General features: G+C 35.1%; 1 protein-coding gene across 2 annotated transcripts in view; it reads right to left on the bottom strand.

Annotated features, from left to right (window-relative positions):
- Nucleotides 1–21,636, bottom strand: part of CNTN5 (contactin 5) — a gene marked incomplete at both ends in the record, with an annotated part of 350,824 nt that overhangs the window by 48,119 nt on the left and 281,069 nt on the right. For both annotated transcript variants that reach the window (XM_082053237.1, XM_082053236.1), the window contains 3 exons: nucleotides 2,004–2,124; nucleotides 17,261–17,436; nucleotides 18,398–18,525. In XM_082053237.1, the coding sequence (XP_081909363.1) occupies nucleotides 2,004–2,124; nucleotides 17,261–17,436; nucleotides 18,398–18,525 (425 nt within the window). The remainder of the gene's footprint in view (nucleotides 1–2,003; nucleotides 2,125–17,260; nucleotides 17,437–18,397; nucleotides 18,526–21,636) is intronic.

Consider the following 21,636-nt stretch of genomic DNA (forward strand, 5'->3'; position numbering starts at 1 on the left):
ATGCCTGTAACAGTGTAAGTGTAATAGATTAGATTCACCTAAATATTGTAAATTTTTGAAATGCTGAAGTCTGAGAGTAATAATTAGCAACTTTGTACTGAGTGTGCTTTAAACATTTTCTACAATACAAAACTAAATCATCCTACATTTTTGGTGAAAGCAATATTGACACTGTAGGATCTTATTGCCGTAATTTGCATAAGTTTTACAGATATCTTAAAGGACATTAACTACTTTAGCAAACCAACCACACCCTATAAATTAATGAAAACTGAATTTTCCATAACGACAAAAGCAGCTACACAGCATAAAACATTTTGTGAAAGTGATCATATAATTATTCAATCATAGAAACAAGTAAAGAAGAACATTGTAAGCAAAGTATATTTGAATTTAAAATCCATTATAAAGCAGTCATAGTTTTCACTTCATCAACAAGGTGGCATGGTAATAAGACACCCACATACATACATTCTGATACTGCTTATAACGCCCTTTATTTTCATCTCAAATCTCTTCCTCAGAGAAGCATTTATTTTCTTCGTAAGATTCAATAAACTCATTTATATAACTGTTATTCTTAAAAAAAAATAATTTGGTAGCGAGTCTGCAGTGTCCTAGATAGTAGTAAGCGAAGAGATTTTTGTCACTTATTAAGTCAATGAAATTAGATTTGAGATCACCTTGCCTATCCATAGAGCCTTCAGTTCTTGTTTGAGAGCGGTAAATGTAATGCATAAGGTCTTGTGTAACCCAAAAGGATGACTCAGATTTCATATGGTAGCTAAAATGGAATTGTATGTCTGTGTTGAGGCAACTGAATACCCCCATTCCAGTAGTGCCACAGCTCTTAGAAATCTGATGGTCCTCAAGTGATTTTATGGAAATGTTTAACAGCTGCTTTCATCAAAATGTGAAGGGCCCTGCAGTAAATCAGAAACAGTCTTTAGGCATTTATTTGTCCTAAAAGTGATGGATATGAACATATACAATCTAAAGAAGTTTTGGAAAGTGTTAGAACAAATATGTTTGAAATATTATAATCTCTACGTAGTTTCTTTTTTTTTTTTTTTTAATCTGAAGTTTTGCAAATGTTAATAAAATATCTGCCTTGATTTATTCTTTCAAAACTGTATAATCCACAGTAAAGCTACCTAGTTGTTCTACCTAACAGGGATCCATCCATCTTGACAGAGCAGGACCCACCAGCTGTAATGCCAGTTAGTGGACTGTAAATCCTCAAGTCCCATCAGGCACTGAACACACGTGCACACACATACAAGTAGCACAGAATGCAGAGATACTCTGCTTCACGGAATGCACAGATGGTGCTAATGTCCTCCTTCACTGTAAGCTGCTTGGTGTCCTAGATATTAACTGGGATTCTGCAGGACAATGTGTTCCTGTGCATAATCAGGAACATTAAATGACCGGTAAAGCGACTCAATAGATTACAGGACTGGGTCTAAATAAAGATGTAACCAAAATTGGTGATGACAACTCCATGTGTGAAAAAAACCCCAATTCCTGTCATATTAGGGAGCTTTTGGTCCATTGTTCTTATCTAGCATTTTACAAAACTCTGCAGGGTCCCTCCTCTTAGGAAGCGAATGAATATTCCTAAACCCTTAAACCTGAGGGAACAGCTTGATCATAGCATGAAATGTAAAGTATCACATAAAGAGCACAGAACCCATCATACTTACCTTACAGAGGCCTCTGAATGCTAATTGTCTACATTTTAACTAATCTAGTATACTTTTTGTGATATTACATCTCTTAAGACTGTCCATTAACCAACTGTCTTTTTCTTTTTCTCATTGCCATGTCTGCAGGAGAGTTTATGGTGAAACTTCTTTCAGCAACAGAAAGTTAATCACAAATAGTACAGAATCTGAAGAATAATGCAAAGTGCTCATGTCCCTGATGCCCGCATATTTAAATTCCATGGTACAATAATTTCTGGTGACTGTCTTTTCAAATTACACTGCGAGCATACTCACCCCTAACAAGCAGCTCCGTCTCATCTGACACGGTGTCTGCTGCGGTCTGGACCCTGCAGCCATATCTGCCAGCGTGCGTCAGGAGGATATTCCTGATCATTAGATCTGCAGAGGACGCTTGCTGAAATAGGGATAAAGTGCCAGTTAAACTTCAGTAAATCTGTGTTCAAGGTAGTTCACGAAGGTCTTATGCACAGTGTGATAAACTCATGATTGCATCTTTTATCTTACAACATTTATGTGCCCTAATATACTCTTTTGAGGACTACCAGAACACTACGTTTATGAAATTATTAATGAGGATTAAAGAAGAGGATTTCAGGTTTTTAATAACTTTGACTTTGCTTAGAGCACATGGTGCATATTTGCATGCTCAAAGACAATTATTCTAACCTAGCACAAAGAAATTCATTAAGGAGATAAACAGAAATATTTCATATGCAATCCTTGGTATTCAAAATTCGTCTTAGAAATGAAGGGCTAGTTCTTCCTCTTCTTCTTCCCTACAATGCAATGACATTTTGAATATGTTTTGCCACTGTAATTAAATTAAGATAACTTGAAAGATAATATTGATTGTTTTTTATTAACATAGAGAAAATTAATATTAAATATGATTGAGGAAATATGAACAGATTCTCATTTTTTCTGTTGAAATCTGAATATATAAAAATCTGAAACGTTCGATTTCTGAATGAGTATACACAGATAACCAGTTCAAATTTTTAGTTTTTAGTATCCTAGACAGCAGAAATTACAATGCCTCAAAATTACGAGCAAGAAAGAGAAAACTGGAAAGTTGAACAGCCTTTTGGAGGATAAGTAACTTTTGCTGAGAATCCCTGTATTATTTAATAAATTCGTAGAATCATAGAAAGGCTTAGCTTGGAGAGGACCTTAAATATCATCTAGTTCCTTCCTCCCTCCCATATGCAGGGACACCTTCCACTAGACCAGGATGCTCAAACCCCTATCCAATCTGGCCTTGAACACTTCCAGGGGCATCCACAGATTCTCTGTGAAACTTGTTCCAGTGCTTCACCACCTTCATAGTGAAGAATGTACCCTCTTTCAGTTTAAAGCCATTACCCCTTGTCCTATCACTACTTGCAATTATAAACAGTCCCTATCCGGCTTTCTCATAGGTCCCCTTTAGGTACTGGACAGCTGCTATAAGGTCTTTGCAGAGCCTTCTCCAGGCTAAACAACTGCTACTCTCTCAGCCTGTCCTCATAGGAGATGTGTTCCAGCCCTCTGACCATCTTTGTGGCCTCCTCTGGACATGCTCCAAAAGGTCCATGTCCTTCTTATGTTCGACACAGTACTCCAGATGGGGTCTGTAGCAGGGCAGAATCAACCCTCTCATCCTCCTGGTATTTTGATGCAGCCCGGGAAGTAGTTGGCTTTCTGGGTTGTGAGCATACTTTGTCAGGTCATGTTGAGCTTCTCATCAACCAAAATATCCAAGTCCTCCTCCTCAGAGCTGCTCTCAATTAATTCTCTGGTTCAAGCAATAATATTAAACTTTATGTGTCCAAAATCATTGTTGTACCCAAATTTACTGGAGTCAACAAATGTTGCTCCATCAGATTTAGTGATGCCAAGTCCCTAGATATTGCTGATTTAATATAGTCACTACTCAGGGAAAGAATAGGTAAGTGTGAAGAACATTCACCCTGACCACATGGATTAGAAATTGTAGTTTACTTTCTCAAGACTGTGTCCTAAAAATGCTTGCAAAGTTTTGATTCAATATAAGTACCAGCAAATTTAGCAAGTTACCAGAAATAATTTTGTTCCTTTCAAAGCATTTTTTTATTTTAACAGTGGAATGGAAATTATACCATATTAACTGAGGATAGGCAAAATGTTCTGCAAATATCTCTAAATATCCTTACCGTTGCTACTTTGTATGATATATGAACCTAACATGCTAAGGTTTTTCTACATTAATGTAGAGTTTGTATAATATTATGTTATGGTTGCATATAATTTTTTTTTATACAACTAGTTAATATATAATGTACAATTATTACACTTATAAAATGTATCATATATAATGCTTAAACAATATCATTTATATAGATATCACTGAATGATAACACAAAAGTTATAATATATAATTATATATAATATATTGTTATATTATATAAACCACTATTATATTATTCCACTATTTGCTATTGTATTATCTATAGTTTATATAATACTGTGTACATAAAAGTATATAAAAATATATTATATCATGTCTAGTACCTTTTATACAATAATATATGACATGATATAATGTAATGCAATGAATGTAATACCATATGGTATGAAACATATTATATATTTTAATACTAAATTACATTTAGCATACATTATATATTAGATATTTCATACTAAGAATTGATTACTATAAAACTAATATAATTAGCTTTAAAATCTAATCTAATCTAATCTAATCTAATCTAATCTAATCTAATCTAATCTAATGTAAATATATTAGCCTATATGATATATTAAATACAAGTGGTTTTATGGACCTCCTTGGTATTTCACTTTAAAAAAATATGTACTGAGTATAGACATTTCTGTGCTCAGATTTTGTTTCCTTTACTAACCAAGCAAAGATTGACAGTCTTTCCTTGCATGGCAAGGAAATGGTGGTTCTAATTTGGGTTATTTTGATCATGAATGAGTAGAATTGTACCCTGTATTCAGAACAAAGTCTTACTAGGGGTATGCATGTTGATACTTTTCTAGCTGTGCTGGAAACACATCACAGACTTCACCTACATTTGTATTTGCCTGTATTTTTGGCACATACTTATTCTGTGCTCAGGTAGTTGCACTCAGATCATTATCCTTCTCAATTATTTGCAAGTTATGAGCAACTACTTTATAACCAGTCATCCACATATGCGTGACCTTGTGCTTTTCTTATCTGTTCCAATGTGTTATTTTCATCATCTCCTATACCAATAATATGTCCAATTTTGTACCACACAATTGTCATTTGCATACTTTTACCCCTTATGCCAAGGTCATTAAAGACAAGATGAAATAAGATTGGTTCCAAGATCCAGTCTTCTATAATTCAGTTTTTTCATTCTAGGCAGAAGAATTCCTTTTCAGCACACCTTGGCACAGCTTTTTCAGCCAATCTTTTCTTCATTTGCATTTTTGGAACTGAATTTTTCATAATATTCCATGGAGCACTAAGCCAAAATCTTTATTGCAGCATATTCACATGAAAAGAAGGAAAAGAGATGGGGGACATCAAGGTTGCCATTGAGACCAGAGTGAAAGCGGCCATGATCTATAGTTTAATAACCCTGTAGACCCAAGACTGTGAATACAATAGTAGTGTTTTGCCTTCTGAAGTGGCCTCAATTAATGATGTTGCTGGAGGGAAGATATTCAGACCAGTCAGGCCATAATGCAATTCTTATATTCTTGCTGTGGCATATCAGAAATCACAGCAGTGGAAAAGAATATCTGAGTACTCTGCTGCTCTAAATGAAAAAGAAGAGCACACACTCCTACCAGGAGTCAACTTCAGTACACAAATTTTTTAAGTTGTCTAGCACAACAGCTTTTACTTGCTATTGACACATGGGTTGCTCAAGATGATTAGTGATTCTAGTAAAAAGCTGTAGCTATGAGAAGGATAAGACCAGAATTAGTCCACATTTGTCCTCTCTTGAGGGTAATTTACATTTAATGTGTGTTTGTTGTTAAGTGGGAGGAAAGAATAATGGATAGCAACTGTCTGTTTTTGTCACTCAGGAGCTGTTAAGAATCTTGGCTGTCACTCTAACTTCTAGAGAGTTCATGACTGTGTGAATCCTAATATTCTTATCAGGAAAAGTCTATGTATTTCATCTGCACACCTGTGTAACTGGGCAGGCAAGCAGCAATTGAAAGAATGATTGCTGTAAGTGGAGAGGAGTGCAGTGCAATAGATTCCCATGAAACACTTTTATTACAGCATAAAAGGATGTGCAGCCAGGATTGCTTAGGATATGTGTGTGGAAATAAATGAAACTCACTGTGTTTAATACAGATGGATGTATACTTCGACATTAGATTCTTGATCATGGGAAATAATGAGACATTTTAGCTTCCATTTAGATAAGCAGGAGCTATGTTTGAACAGGACCTCTAAAATATCATACTATTTGCTGTTCAGTGGTATTTATAAACTGGTCTTTATGAATTTTACAGACTCTTCCAAGCCTTGGAAAAAAGATTATTTTGTTTATCAGTTTGTCCTGTAATGAGAAGTTCAAGACCACAACAGGGCCTAGGGGTGTTAAACGGATGTTCTGCCCTTCCAAATCTTAAGAAAAATCTCTGTACCATGTCATTGAAGCTTCTGCTGAGCAATTACAATCCAGTTAAAGAAAACAGCTGCTTAGCGGGAAAGCAGCAGAGAATCCATTATGAAAAACATCTAAGGTAAAAAAACATTGTCTTCTGCTTTTAGTCTCCTCTCTGTGGAAAAAGCAGAATGCTTCAGCAAAAGCAAAGACATTCCCTCTCCTTTGGGTAAGACCAAAACTGGGTGACACGCGTGCAAACTGTAGAAAGAACTCTCATCTGGACTAACACAAGTTAGAACAGTCTGATGTGTTGGCAACCATGCTATCCCAATATCATTCAAAGCTGAAATTAGTGGTGTTTAACTTTGTCTATATCTAAATTTTCATTTTACTAAGTGTACATTTTTTAAAAGCTGGTTTTTATTTCACTTATTTTATGGTCTTTTGTGACAGGGCATATTTTGCAATAAGTGTACTATTTAAAAGTAGCATTTTATTAGAAAAATCTATATTCCTTCATGTTCTGAATATCATATATTACCCATTCAGCCAAGGATCATAAGTATTTATAGTTGTTCAGTATAAACTTCTACTGTGTGGAATGTATCTTTTACTTTACAAAAGCTAAGGCTTGGAAAAAAAAACAAACCAAACCAAACCAAATCAAACCCAACCATAGGTTTAACAGCCAACTTCTGATTATTTTAAGGAAAACTAAATGTAACCTTCAAGACCAGCATCAGCTATGGGTCTACTGTAACACTGAACACACTCTTGGTCTTCATTAAGCAGAGAATAAATAATAATAATACAGTTATCAGTGCTATTTTTCATGACTAATAGTTCTCTCTGGGACAACAAATTATCGTATGATTCACATTATGTTCCCAGTATCCCATCCATCAGGTTCTGGGCAGTTCCAGTGCTGAGTGTTGTGTCAATCTATTGTTCTCTGTGCTCCAGTGAGGCATATTATCTGAGGCCATATTTATGTCTGCAATGTATCTAATTAGCTTTACCTGTAAGGTGTTGCATGAAGTAATTTTTCACAAGAATTGGTGCCACCTATACATAACATCTGCTTTTGATGTGGACATACTTCCCCAAACCCCAAAACGCTCCAAGGATGTATACTTTGCTCAATGGGAACTACCTTGGCAGATTTGTCTGTTGCACGCTTGCCTTAATGTGGGGTATTCACAGAGGGAATAAAAAAAAGCCAGCTTGCACAGATCTTATTGTTGGTGAATTAAGACTTCTTTAGACATCACACATCCCCACAGAGAAGAAGAATGTATGTGGATTTTTTCCTTTCCACTTCAGAAATCCTAAGAGGTTGTGAGTCGCTTTGCAGTAAAATAACTTTTACATATGGTTCTTCAAGTGAAGAGACTTATACTTATTCTTCCTGTAAGAGTGAGTTCATTATCTTGAGCCAGTTGCTAGGAAACCTCCCTGTTAATCTGTCCATTCATTTCCTAAGTTTTTATCTCTAAACCACGGTGGTTCATTCAATATTCAACCTTTTCTTTTGAAGGCTTTGCACACGAACAATCTCTAATCTGCCTGCACTTGAAATGGAGCTCACAGTTACACAATAGAGGACTTTTTAAACATCTAGTAAGTCTCTTGTTTACTTCCGCCTGCCTCTTCCATGGAAGAATTAAATGTTCGTTTGATTATTACACAGTTTATCACACGTGTACAAACTACAGAAATATGTGGAAAATCTATATAAAACACAGGAACCTTAAATCTTTCTCTTATTATATCAATCCTAGCTTTCATTTAATCTGTTTCTGATGCTGCTCATATTCCACGTTGATCGTCATACTTCCCTTCCACATTTCAACTGCAGTTCTGTGAACGTAGCTCCAATTTATCTTGAAAGAAGGATAAAAAGGCAAGGAAGTTCAAAATACTGGGTAGTCAATATAAATTATTTGGTAACTTGCAGCTCTCAGCTTCTGTGCTGCCAAGTCCTGGGGTCTAAAAAGGCTGTCTATTTTTGTATCCAGGATTCAGGCTGGGAACTCAACCTGGACAACCTGCAGTGAAAATTGTCTCTCTGCTTGGGAAGAATATATCTAAAAAGGGTAGTGAGACTGTTATAAATGATCATGATCCAAGAAAAGCTTAAATCAATGGGAAAAAAGAGTGGTCAAACACTGACTGCCATTGCAGGCAATTTTTTATTATGAAAGCCTAAGGGGTGTTTGAGTCATTTGTTTACTATGGCTACACAGGTTTATCAAGGTTACCTTGCTGTCACCCAAATATCTTGACATCAAGAGGTGGAGATGCTGTCCTACAAAGTAGTTTCTTTACAGAAGAGAATGCTTGAGGGGTACAAAAGTCTTGCAAAGTACCTAAACATTTTGGAAGTTCATATTCTGCATAATCTGAGAACAGTAAAACAATGGTATACAATTAAATAAGACTGAGATTTGATCCTAAACAAGAATGACCTGATCTTCAATGCTATCTTATTCAGCTTAAATGATTATTTAAAATATGTGGTTGTTTTTACAGAGAACACAGAAGTTAGGTGAATTCCTGATCCATACACTATTTGATTTAGCAAAATAACCTCTATTAATGAAATTCAGTCAAATTAAATTGAAAAATGAATTTACAGTTGAATCTTGATTGTTTGACATATTTGATTAGCAATGGAGTTTCTGATGAATTTATCTGAAACAAACTAATGACCTTACAGAATAAACTCGTAGCAATGTTCTCTTTGTACCACGAACAGTAAGTGAAAAACAGCGATATAATGAAGTTTTATTAAATTATGTTGACAATCTATACGTGCATTATGATGGATTGTTGGCTTCAGGCCAACATCTGTTCATAATACATTTAGGACAATTTAAGTGCCATTTTATGCAAATTCTCAGGTTCGAACACATCAAACACTTGCCTGTTTACTGCTTATGATGTTTGCAAATTGCAAATATTTAATCTGTTAAGAAGCAGCATATTTCTTTGTTGATATAGTGATAACAGAAATTTATATTCTGAGTTGTGTCTTTTAATCATATAAGCACATTTGGAACAAAGAAGATGGAATTATTGTCATTCGTTTTGTTGTGATTAATGGTATGTGGCAGTATAATAATGGTGGTATAGTAGTATCCAGGCTGATGCGGGTTGACTGAGGGATGCCTGATAATACAAAGGGTGCGTTTTCCTCATCTATAAGAAGTAAAAACAAATGCTTTTCAAGATTTTCAAATTTGTGGATCCATACGAATTATGCAGGGGAGGTGTGGAGCATTCCAGTTGCAGTCTCTTGGCAGTTTGCATAAAGAAAGGAAGAATAATGAAAACAGTTGTTTTAGGTGAGCACTGGTGGTTAGGATCAGATGCCAGAGAGTGTTGGGGTGTTGGGAGTGCATAGGGAGGACCCTAAAGTGCAGCTTGAATTGCTACAAATGCGTCTGATTCATTTTATTGAGAGAAGGCAGAGGAAGAGACGAAGTTAAATGACTATCAAATGTCAGGTAATATGTCACGTACTGGGGCAGTTTTGTGAAATCTAAGTATAAAGAAAAACATAGAGAAACTATAGAAAATGGGAAGGAATGAGAAAAAAAGATGGGTTATGAAATGGCAAGCTTCAGGACGGAAACGCCCACTACACTCACATTGCTAAATTAATGTTCTGTATCTGAGTTGTTATTAGGAGAAAAAGTGAAGAAAATACCAAATAATAACCTGTGTTACTGTTTAAAGATGCAGAAAGCAGGAGAAAGACAGTATGGAGCTACACATTTGAGTGGAAGAATGGTGATAGTGATAGATGAAGATAACAGAAATGAAAACAAAACCCATCTGGGACAAGTGTGCCATTTTGAAAATACATCAAAATGGGAAGTATGAAGAACAGACACGTGATTGGGATTTCATTAGTGTGCTGCACGAAGAATGTTGTGACTGCCTTATGTGAACAGAGATTTATTAGCAGGGTCCATGAATGACGGTCCATAGATGACGGCATATATCAACTCTAGCAAAGAAAGCTACCTACGTGAGGAACAAAAAAGGCAATGAGGAGGGAAAGAAAGAGAAAAGGAAAATGGAAAACTCTTCCTGATGGTTAGCCAGAAAGAGTATTCTCACTTCAGGTGTCTCTTCAGTGCAGTATATGGCAATGAAGAGGATTATGATTATTATTTTTTTCCTATTTTTTCCCTAGGGTTGTAATCTTTTCTTTGGAACCTTCTGTGGCAGATGTGCTTGACCCCACCCAGCCAAACCAGCAGCAGTTTGGTCCAGGCTCCAGAGGAGGCAAAAGCTGGAGGTGCAGCCCAGCCAAGAACTCCTTTTGGGAAACCCACAAGGAAGCAGAACAGGAACTGAACAATGATAAGTTGTGGGTGCAGGGAGTGTTGTGCAGACCTTTCCCACTGTGTGCCATTTGACTAGGAGTCAACCACTTTATTCTATAAATACCACAGCCTCGATGAGCCTACTTTGAGCTCTCTCTGCTAAATAAGTGAGCTGTATGGTGATGGTTTTACTACTCACAGGTCAGCGGATGAACCCAATTTAAGTTTCATACCAATCATTTAGCTTAAGTGCGTGCATACTAAACATAGTGAATCATCTATACTCTCTGATTCATGTTGATTAGTAAACTGGATTTGCTGAAATATTAAGCTGTAAAGTTCTGCTCATGTTTACCAAAAGCAACTATAAACCACACTGAACATTTGCAAGATAAGGCCTGTTTTACACTTTGCTGAGAAGAAAAGGACTTATTCAGGCAAAACAGCACCTGCAAGGCTATAGTCTATAAACAATATCTACAGCTAAACAAAACAAAGGCACATATGAGATCAGTGAAAAAGATCCAATGAGAAGCAAGCAGACCCCAAACTGAAATATTGCTATTGGACTGAATCATGGTATGAATGGTCTGTAAAGATATAAAAGTCTATGGTTTTCCATATTTAGGTTGAAAATCTGTGCAGGTACCCAGCTTGAGACACCTCTCCTGCTATTCTACTCCATTAATTTTTTTAAAAAAATTATTTCTGAGAATTCTGTTTCCTGAAAGTTTGCACCGCGAACAGTTATCAGGCCTCGCCTGAAAGTTTGCTTCCAGAGTTCTAAAATACAGACTCTTGGTGAATAGGTGTCAGGCTCTTGGAGAGAAGGTAAGTAGTGTTCAGCTTGGCGTATTTCCTCCATGCAGTAAATAATAGAGTGAACCTGTCACCGAACTCTTCAAGTCATGCTTTTCTTTGAGAAATCTAAACATGGTTCTGCAGTAAGCAGAATCCTAAATCACTCCACCGGGACACCTACTCAAACTTCCTATATGTTAATGTTGATTGGAATATGTAAATTAAGAGCAGTTGTTGCACAGTGATTGATTGTTAAGCTTCTGAGCATGCATATTGTTGGATAATATTTATTAAGTATTTACACAACAATTATCTGCTCCACTTCACACCGTGTTTTTGTTTACAAAACAAGAGACAAAGAAAGGGGGCAGGTAGAAGGACTGAGTTTCAGGCCAGTGGGAGCTTGTTTCCATGAGACCCTACCAGAACAACATGAATGGGGTTTGCAGGTGCAAGACCTGAAGAACAAAACCAGGAGATCAGGAGTGCACGAACTGCAAGGGAGAAGCACTGCCAGGACAACTCTGGAAAATGCTGCCACAACAGCTCAGGAGAAAGATCACAGACCTGCAAGTGCAAAATAGGCAGCATAGCTGCAAACCAAGGCCAGAGCATTAAGAAAGCTGATATTGATCAGGTGTCCAAATAATGCCCTGCGCTATGATAACTCAGAATAACACTGTGCCAAGCAGCTAAATGATCCAGCAGTCACAAGCAAACAGGGGAAAGAATGGACTGTCATGAAATATCTTTTATTTATCCCAAGATGTTTCTCTTCATAATGCTGCTTGTAAAGAAGGGAAGGTACCCAATATCTTAATAGAATAAACCAGTGTAATTATCTGACTGTATTTCATGACTTTTTTATTACAATCATTTTTCATAGTAATTGGTATTCAGGAATGTTAATAGACTCATATTTTCCAAAATTCTCAGTTTTATACCTTCTCCAAAGTAAAATTAAATAGAAGAGATATTTATCATCTCCCTCAATTACTCTTTATTCATAGCCAAAGCCACAAGCACTTGGGCACACCAAGTTATGTACTTGTTTGATTCTAGGAAATGTTTGGAGTGTCCTGTTCTAATGCAGCATGAAAGTATGTCTATAAATTCAATCAGTTCATTGGGACTATTTATATCGTGCAAGCAACACATGGCAAAGCACATTATTAGACCATAGGCTTCATTGTGTTCAGATTTGGGTTTGTAGTTACGACACATAAACCACACATTTTCAAGTTTTTTGTACCAGAAATCCTCATTCCATTTTGTACCAGTTTGCAAGAAATCTGTATTACCAAAAGACGAGATAAATATTTTATTTTGAAACTGCTCCTGATGACTCGAGTATTTAACTGCTGTAGCGTGACAAATGGGCAAAACCAGTTAATGAGCATAAGGTTGAAATATCTGGAGATTTCAGTTGACAGTAATGGCTGTGTTCAGCCTCTTTCATCAGCAGGAAAATATTGCGACAAACAGTGAAACAAATTGATAGCAATGAGGTTGATACAGCAGCATTAACCTGAACAGAAATTCTCTCTGCATAGAGCACATATCTTCTCCAAGACTTTTGACAACTATTGCAGTTTTCCTCACTGTGGGGAGGAGGGAGGATATTAAATAAAACCCCTATTTAATTGGCCTTGTTTGGTTTTATGTCCAATAAAGAGGAAAGGCATTATTATTAACAGCCTGCTGTTTTAACTGATTCCATGTAGTGCAGAACTTAGTGCTTCCTATTTAGGAAATCTTTAGGGAATTTTAATCTTAAGCTCTAAAATATTGTTAAAGTACTACAACAAAGGAGGCACTTGAAAATTTGAGGGAAGGTAGAAAGTTATGCTCTCCCACAGGTTCTAGGTTATCAGATTGAAGTCTCCAGTGCTAGACAGTAGTTAATGTATTGTCTAGTCTGTATCTGCTGCTCTTTTCTAAGTGAAACAGTAGATTTCAATTCACTTCCGTGTGAACAAATGACCACTGTAAAATATAACACGGCAAGTTGTGCTTATTGCTTCCCATGGTGGCAGTTTCAATTAAGATCAAAGACCAAGAAGATATTGAGACTAAATCACTTTCCTGAGTCTGAAAGGTACTCATGCAGGTCAAGGTGAGGGACATTAAGAGCAATCCTGCTGCTTACCAGACTGTGGATAACCAAAATAAATCATTTTTCTTGGCTGTCATAAAAACAGTATCAGCTTTCATACACAGAGTTGGAATGACAATAGCTGTATGAACATCTACTCACAAAATCAGAACTCTTTAGCTTGAAAAGGGATACCTCCAGGACAAAATTAAGATCAGTGGATATCTTTGAAATGAAAATTCTGAATAGAATTTTGAACAAGACTTCAGGATTTGGCACAAAGGACAGAAAATCAAAGTTACCCTAATAAAAGCTAGCATGTCTGTATTTACTGTGCTCAAGTGCTCACTAGTGTTGCGAGAAGGAAATCTTGGTAATTCAGACTTCTGTTCAAAATTGTTTCTATTAATTACACAGACTACACCTCATGGACCCTAAAATGTTATTGTGTGTTTTGGTAGACAGAGTAAGACTTTACTAATGACAAAGGATTCTGGGTACATGTAACCTCTTGCATTATCATTTTGCTACCAAGTGTACTGTGTTTTGCATACACAACATTTGGGATGTTTTCCTTACCTAGAATGCAGTCTGCAGCTGTCACTCCAGTGGAGTTCAATCTCTTTTCCTTAATATTCCCTTCGTGCACAGCTTTGTTCAACTTCACATGCTTACCACACTTATCCTTTTTCTAGGCAAGTCTTCGAAGCACCTAAATTGCTATATGTGCTAAATCCTTCATAGTTCAGTAAATAACTTCAAACACATCTTCAATTCGTATAAAAATTAGTTCTTAGTATGAAAGATGTTAACACTTTTTTGTTTGTGTTTTTGTTAGAAAAGATGCAGATATAATTTAAAAACAACCAGAGCATTATGTATTATTAAGGCAATATTTTCCTTTTCCTTTTAATTGTAATTGCTAGGGAACATGCAATTTTAGCAAGTGGAAATTTATCTACGGCTCAAATAAGTGTTACTTTGGTGATAGCTATTATAACACTACATTAGACATAAGAATGTTCATCACACTTAGCACCTGGGTCTGCCACAGTGAAAGGATGAGCAACGCAACCAGTGGTGAGAGGTTGACAGTGCTTTTGTTATTAATGAAATCCATCCAAATAATGTTCAGTTTTTCAGGTTTTCAAACAAATAACCAAAACCCAAACAAATCTGAACATTTTTTTTTATCTGATGAAGTATCAGTGTGGGCAAAACAAAATTGATGTACAATTCTATAACTTCATGGATGCAAAGGATATTTTTCTTAAATATACTTCATTAAAAGGCATTTTGTTCAGGATCAATTAATGGAATTTAAAAAAATAATTAATTCAGAAATGTAAAATAAGGGATATAGACTGAATTCTATCAGATTTTAAGTTTTCTTTGAGTTCCTTTCTTTCTGCATTCTTAAACCTGTATCTATATCACTCCTTTGAAACTGGATAAATTAAAGGAGATTACATGGTAGGAAAAACAGAAGAGTTTTAATTTATCTTGCTTTCCTCTCATATCTGGTCATGCTGTAGATTTTAACAAAGTAAAGAAAAACATTTTCATCCTTGTGATTTATTTCAGATGCTTATGTGATTAACAGAAATGATACTGAGATATAATTGAAAACATTCCACAAATGAGTAGCTATGTGAATTATAGAGTTTTTGTATCAACACACACACAAAAACCCTGCTGTATTGCCACAATCACTATTTTTGAATTTTTCTTGTAAAATCTTGTAAAAGCTAATGAAGCTAGCCCAGTCTAAAAATATCAGGGTCTGATGTTTTATTATGGTATTTCTCTGGAGTTGCATAGTATTTCAGTACTGCAACACTGGTTTAGCAAGTGACAAAATCTAATTCTGTAATATTTTGCAAAATATGCAGTGCCTTCTTTTCAACTTGATTTCATTTTCTGATCAACTGAAGTCTGCTATTTGTAAAAAAATATATAAGTTTTCGAACTTGTGTGCCTCTGAAAAGGAAGATGCCAAATTTTCACTTAATAACTACCTTTTTCTTTTGTCCACTTAGTCATTTAGACACTGAACATTGACTCCATTATGAGTGACTAATACTATTTTTGCTGAGTAAAGTAGCAGTGACCTTAGTAACACAGTGAGAAGGAAGTAATAAACTAATACTAAAATATCTGCCTAAATCTACTAGGTTTTGGTAAAATGTTAGTCATGTTATGACAATAAAAGGAATCAGTAATTTCAGTGTGTTTTGCATGAATATTTGTCTGAAAATAGTTCCAGCATGTCATCTACTAGGTTTTCACATGACCCTTACGTCTATAAATTTGAAATGTAATTAATGAAGAATTTTTGTTGAAATTAATGAAGAATTCTTGTTGAAAGATCTACAAAATCCTGTTTTCATTTAAAAAAAAAAAAAGTAATTACATTAAATGAGCTTTACTTTGATAGGAGAAATGACTTTGGAAATTTCCTAATCTGAAGATTTTTCCCAGTGATTAAAAATTCCCTTCAGCACAGAAGATGTTGAAACACACTGAAGGAACAATGTAGCACATTTGAGATTTTATATTTTTGGAAATGACTCAAAGTTAAACTGTAGTCATAGGATGTTATCTTGATTCAAAGAATGTTTTAACTTTGAAGTTAAAAAACAAAAACAAACAAAAAACCCCTATAGTTTTCTTTCTAACACTGGATTTTAAGTCTTGGACTACCTCAGATGAAGTATGCTAAGAATCTTCACCCTAAGTTATACCTTACTAATGTTTTTCAATTAAAAAGCTTATTGAAGTAAAATCATTTAAATAACAACAAAACAAAACAAAACAAAACACACCACAAAGTGAATACATTGTGACTTCCATAAGGGCAAGCAGAACAATAAATTGATTGTAGCTGACAAGATTTTTAACGCAAAGTTAACTTTGCTACATTGTACTCAAATTAGATACATTAACTTTTAAAATTTGCTGATCTTTGTGACCTTCATTCTTCATTCTTAACATACCATGGACATTTGATTTACATTTAATTACTGGGAAGATTGAGTTAACTGAGTGTAGCCTATATTTTTTTAAAAACTTGTTCATATTAAGAGATTTCTTTCTACTTAGAAAAGTCAAGCCATTTTACATGGGACAGGTTTGAATTACTTTGTCATATTGTTTGATCATATTATATTGTTTTTGAATCAAGGGGTAATTGAAATTCATACACATATTTTTTTCCATATGATTCTTATTGACTTAAATAATGGTTGCACTGCTAGAACCTACCTCATGCAGGGGAGTTGGAAAATAAAGTATACTCCTTGCTATACAGATATTAAAATATATGCTAGGCAAGTAAAAGTATGGAGAGGAGACGGCGTTCCAATAGCAATGTTATCTATGAGAAAGATACCAATGCTTATAGCAGCATCCTTTCTATATTAAAATCAGCAGAAGAATGTAAGGAGGATTTTATTCAAACTGCTTTCTGCTCCCTCATAAAGATAATAAGATGCCTCACTAATAATAGGATGTATCAGTTTACATTTAATATCTTCTTGATTAAAACTACTTGAAGTAGCATGAAATGCATACAGTTTGCACCTTTTCTAGCTAACATTTTTTTTGCAACAGTTATCTTTCAGTTTGGTCAGAATATGGTAAATGGGAGACAAGTAAACCATGCAAATTTCTGTCAGTTCACAGCACACAGATGACAAACACATGGTCACTTACTGCCTTGATGCTTTCAAAGTGTCCACCTTCTTTTTCAAAGTCAATTGGCTGCCCATTGAGTGTCCAATAGAAAGTGACATCTAGTGTGCTGTCATGAAGGGCTTTGCAACTGAGGACAATGCTTTCTCCAACCATTAACTCTATCTTCTTAGGTGTCAGCTCTATTCTTGTAGGTTCTTGAAATATAGAAGGATTAGGAACATTTAGGTGGAAGTCTAGATATAGTCCAAGGCCAAAATAATATGACTGAGTTTTGCTTAGTCTACTCAGACTTACATTTACTGTTTGTTTCAAATACATAGTGTAAAATATTGACAGATGACAGTGGTGAACAGAAAGTACAGCCAGATTCATAAAAGCAATAAGACAGGATCCTAAAGAACAATCCATAGGAGTTCTCAGATGGATTAATTAATGCATTTTATTAGCCTCAGAAAAAGCTTTTTTTTTTTTTTTTTTAATTTTCTTAAGGCTGCAGTACCTGGAATCTTGTGATTGCATGAAAACTTCAGTTTAATCAGTTAAAATAAAAAATAATCTTTTCAGGCCCAGTAAATATAGGAAAAAGCTTGAAAAATGTAATACAAAAACCTGAACCCCTAAAATCAAACCCCAAGATCATTGGAGAATTCAGCTGTAAAATGACAAAAATGGGGTTTAGAAATTAATTGCAACTCCGTGACTTGATTATTATTACTGTTCTAAGAAAGGATATTTCCTTAGATTTTATATTGATACAATTTCTACTATAATCTTAAACTTCATTCCCATGCAGAAAGAGGTAGGGGTAAAGAAGTTCCCAAAGCTAAAATATGTTAAAAGAGATATTAATTATTTTACTTGTGGAATTATTATAATTTAAGTGATTTATAAACACATACATATATATATGTGTGTATATATATATATAGATATATATATTGATTTTTCTGACATTCATCTACAGTATAACAGCTGAAGTATTCAACCTGATGCTGGATACAATGTTTGACCAGATGGAGGTTAGCCCCCCTACCTTGTTGGAGTTGTTTTTTTATTCTGCCTGCACAATGCTGTTATATTGTTGGCTGGGGATTCTGAGCAATAATGAACATTAATAAAGAGAACTCATCATTATCATCAAAGCATTTTTCATACCTTTAACAGATACTGATGCAATGATTTCTGCAGATCCAAATACATTTACACCTTGGCATAAGTATCGTCCTTCATCAGACTTGGAAGCATTCAGGATTCGCAGGCTCCCATGTGGAAGAATAGTTATCCTAAAAAGGGTAAACAGATAAATATACAATTATATCTTCCTTTCTAGCAGCCAAATTCCATTATAATAACTTTCAGAGCTAATAAATAGGATTAAGGACTCCTGCTTCTGTAGCAAGGGATGATGAAGATAATAATTGAATTTTCTTCTGTTTCAAAAAGGTTGTAATAAACCCATTTTACTTCTTCCTTTTCTTTAATTCAAAAAAGTTTCAGGAAGGCATTAGTAGATTAGAATCCTTTGACACTTATCAGTGTTGAATTTTAATGAACCTTTTGTAAAAAGTAAAAAAGGTCAGTATTTATAATTTCTATTTAAAGCTTCACTGCTGTATTATTGTCAAATCACATCTCAATATCAAGCACAGGCTATTACATTTAGAGAAAAATGACCTTATGAATCAAATTTGAGAGGAATGTGAAGTAAAATGTAAAAGAGGACTAGAAAAATATAAAATTAATTGTATCTGGTCAAAATATGATTTATGGCATCACTACACAGTGTAGCATAGGGACTTAAATAATCTCTGCTTTTTTGTAGCTCAGCTTATATTTTTTTTCCTTGAGTTTTATATGACTGCAGCTCCACTATGTCTCTAGGTAAGTAACCCAACTGAAGCATATTTGTGAGAGATGTTCAACTATTTACATCTGGGAGTTTCAAATTTTGTCTTTGCTTACACAGTATTAATCATAAAGTCCATGAAGATACACAGAGGTGAAAATTAACACTTTTTTGCTGTTCTAAAGTGACAAATCTCCTGAATTTATTATATATTATTGCTGCAGCTCTGGCAGAGCAGTAAATAATCATTGCCTCTTTCCTGACAGAGAAGTACAAACCTAAATGGAACATGGTAACTCTTACATGGCATTTAAGCCAAATCCTGCTTGTAGATGTTGTACATCCTTTCCCAAGTTGGGCAGTGGTTATGTCTCTCTCAAATGACATGGGAGATGTAGGTTGGAAGCTGTCTGGCAGTCATAGATACTGAAAGCAGATAATCCTCAGTAAGTGCTTTCAGGTATCACACAGAAGTGGAGAAGGAGATGAAGGAGTGTTTCCTTCTGTATTTTCAAACTAAAGGAAGACCTCTCTGTGTAGGAGAGTCTAACTAAGTAGGTGGGTGGCTCTCCTCCAGTAATGGTTGAATTTTTAGATATACCTATCCAGAGAGGGCTTCCCATCTGTTAATGTACTATAGTAACTAGCACTCCTTTTGCTGGGAGACTCCTACTGAAGTTATGATCAGAAATCATGGAGGCTACAGTGTTGTGGTTTAGTCTGGAGAAGTATTTAACCAGGAGTAAGTTGCTTTGAACATCCCAGCTAGCAGGTCTGGGTTGGGCTCTTCAGCCAAAAAAAGTGAAGGTATTCCCTTTCTAGGTTGAACATGTTAAAATCCAAAGCTGAGTTACCTTTGATTTAAACTTGAAGTGATTTACCAAAGGCTTAATATTTAATAATGTGTCCAAACTAAATCACTAGTATGAGACAGCATCTTTTTCCTGGAAAAATAATAATATCCCCTATTCTCTGACTCTGTTTGTGAAAAATAGTGTTTTATTATCTGAGGTTTATAAACACCAAGATGTAGAAAAGAGAACTTCATTCCAGTGAAAAATGTACTTCTATTCACTTCAGGTGTGAAACCACTCACTGCTCTCAGCAGAGAGACAGAAGAAAACAACAGCTTCAAAAGGGAATGGGACAGAGGAAGGGCATGCCAGCTCTCAAATTCCCTAGCGCATTCTGATGATGTGTCTCCCATCTTGCTCTAAACAAATATATATTAGTATCTGATTTACATTATTTATCAGAAGGTAATTTTATAGAAAACATAATTACATTAAACAAATAGCTCTCTATCAGTCCAAAAAATAAGAAGGCCTGAAATTTCGTCATAATGTGTCACAACTTTGAAGAAACCATCTGCTTTAGGGACTGACAGGGATGTAAGCTTCCTTTATTTCCTTTTGGTGTAAGTTTTATTTTCCTATCAAGATGCTCTGTGATCAATGTTCTGAGAACATTGTATCATTAGTATGACAATAGCCTTTGCAGAACAGTAATAGTTTTCATCAATATACTGTCAACATCAGACAACTGAAAGGACATTCCTACAGTGTTTACAAATTATAAAAGCTTATACACAGTGTAAGTCCTGATATAAAACTCTTTTTCATTCTGAGCTTGGAGGAAAAGAAAGTCAGATGCATATGGAAGACTATCTAATGAATCTCATACATATTATCAGCTACATTTCTATTTAGCTAAAAGCTCTTGTCATCCATGAGGAAAAGAGCAATCGTTCAATCAAAGGAATTGCAAACACATTTGCTGGTGAATTATTTGGCTGAGAAATTAATACTTTCCTTTAAATGCCTAGCATTCATCTGTTCCCTTTCTTTTGTATGTGTGGAAAAATGCCAGAGGCTGGTTATGATGGAAACTGAAATGCTTTATTTATTCACATAACACTTGCTGCACACAGCAGGAACATAGACTTCTCCTCCTTCCCTGCCAATATCTCTCAGACATGGAGAGACCACCTGCATAGTATGTCTACATATTTTAATAAGAAAATACCATAGCAAAAGGTTTTTTAGCTTTATAAATAAAATGGAAGAAAAGGGAGAAGAAAAGCAGTTGGGGTAGAGTTAAGGACAGTTCAGGGAAACTGAGGGAAAGATGATGATAGATGAATAGATATAAAAAGGATGGATGAGAGATCAAGGTGATAGTTTGGAGATTACTGTATTTAAGTCTAAGAAAAACTCATTGTAATTACATAAAGAAGATAGATGTTGTCCACCCAAAGGCTTTTTAAAAATTGGCAAATGAGCTTAGTGTCTCTGTAGAAAAGAGTTTTCATCTGCCTAATAACATGGAGAAAAAGACATTAACATTAATTTCTTGGAGTCAATAAGTATGTTGGCTTAAGATCAATAGAAACAAAGATTTTAGCAGGAATTGTTAGGAAAGAATAATCAAGATATGACAGCAAAGGGACATGAGATAATATTCAACATGATTTGATAAAGTACACTGAATTAGACCATATTTTTGTAATATTTAGTAAGAAGAAACATTTTCTAGGGAAAATAAATGC

The sequence above is a fragment of the Streptopelia decaocto genome, assembly GCF_964273445.1.
Source record: "Streptopelia decaocto genome assembly, chromosome: 1".
NCBI lineage: Eukaryota > Metazoa > Chordata > Aves > Columbiformes > Columbidae > Streptopelia > Streptopelia decaocto.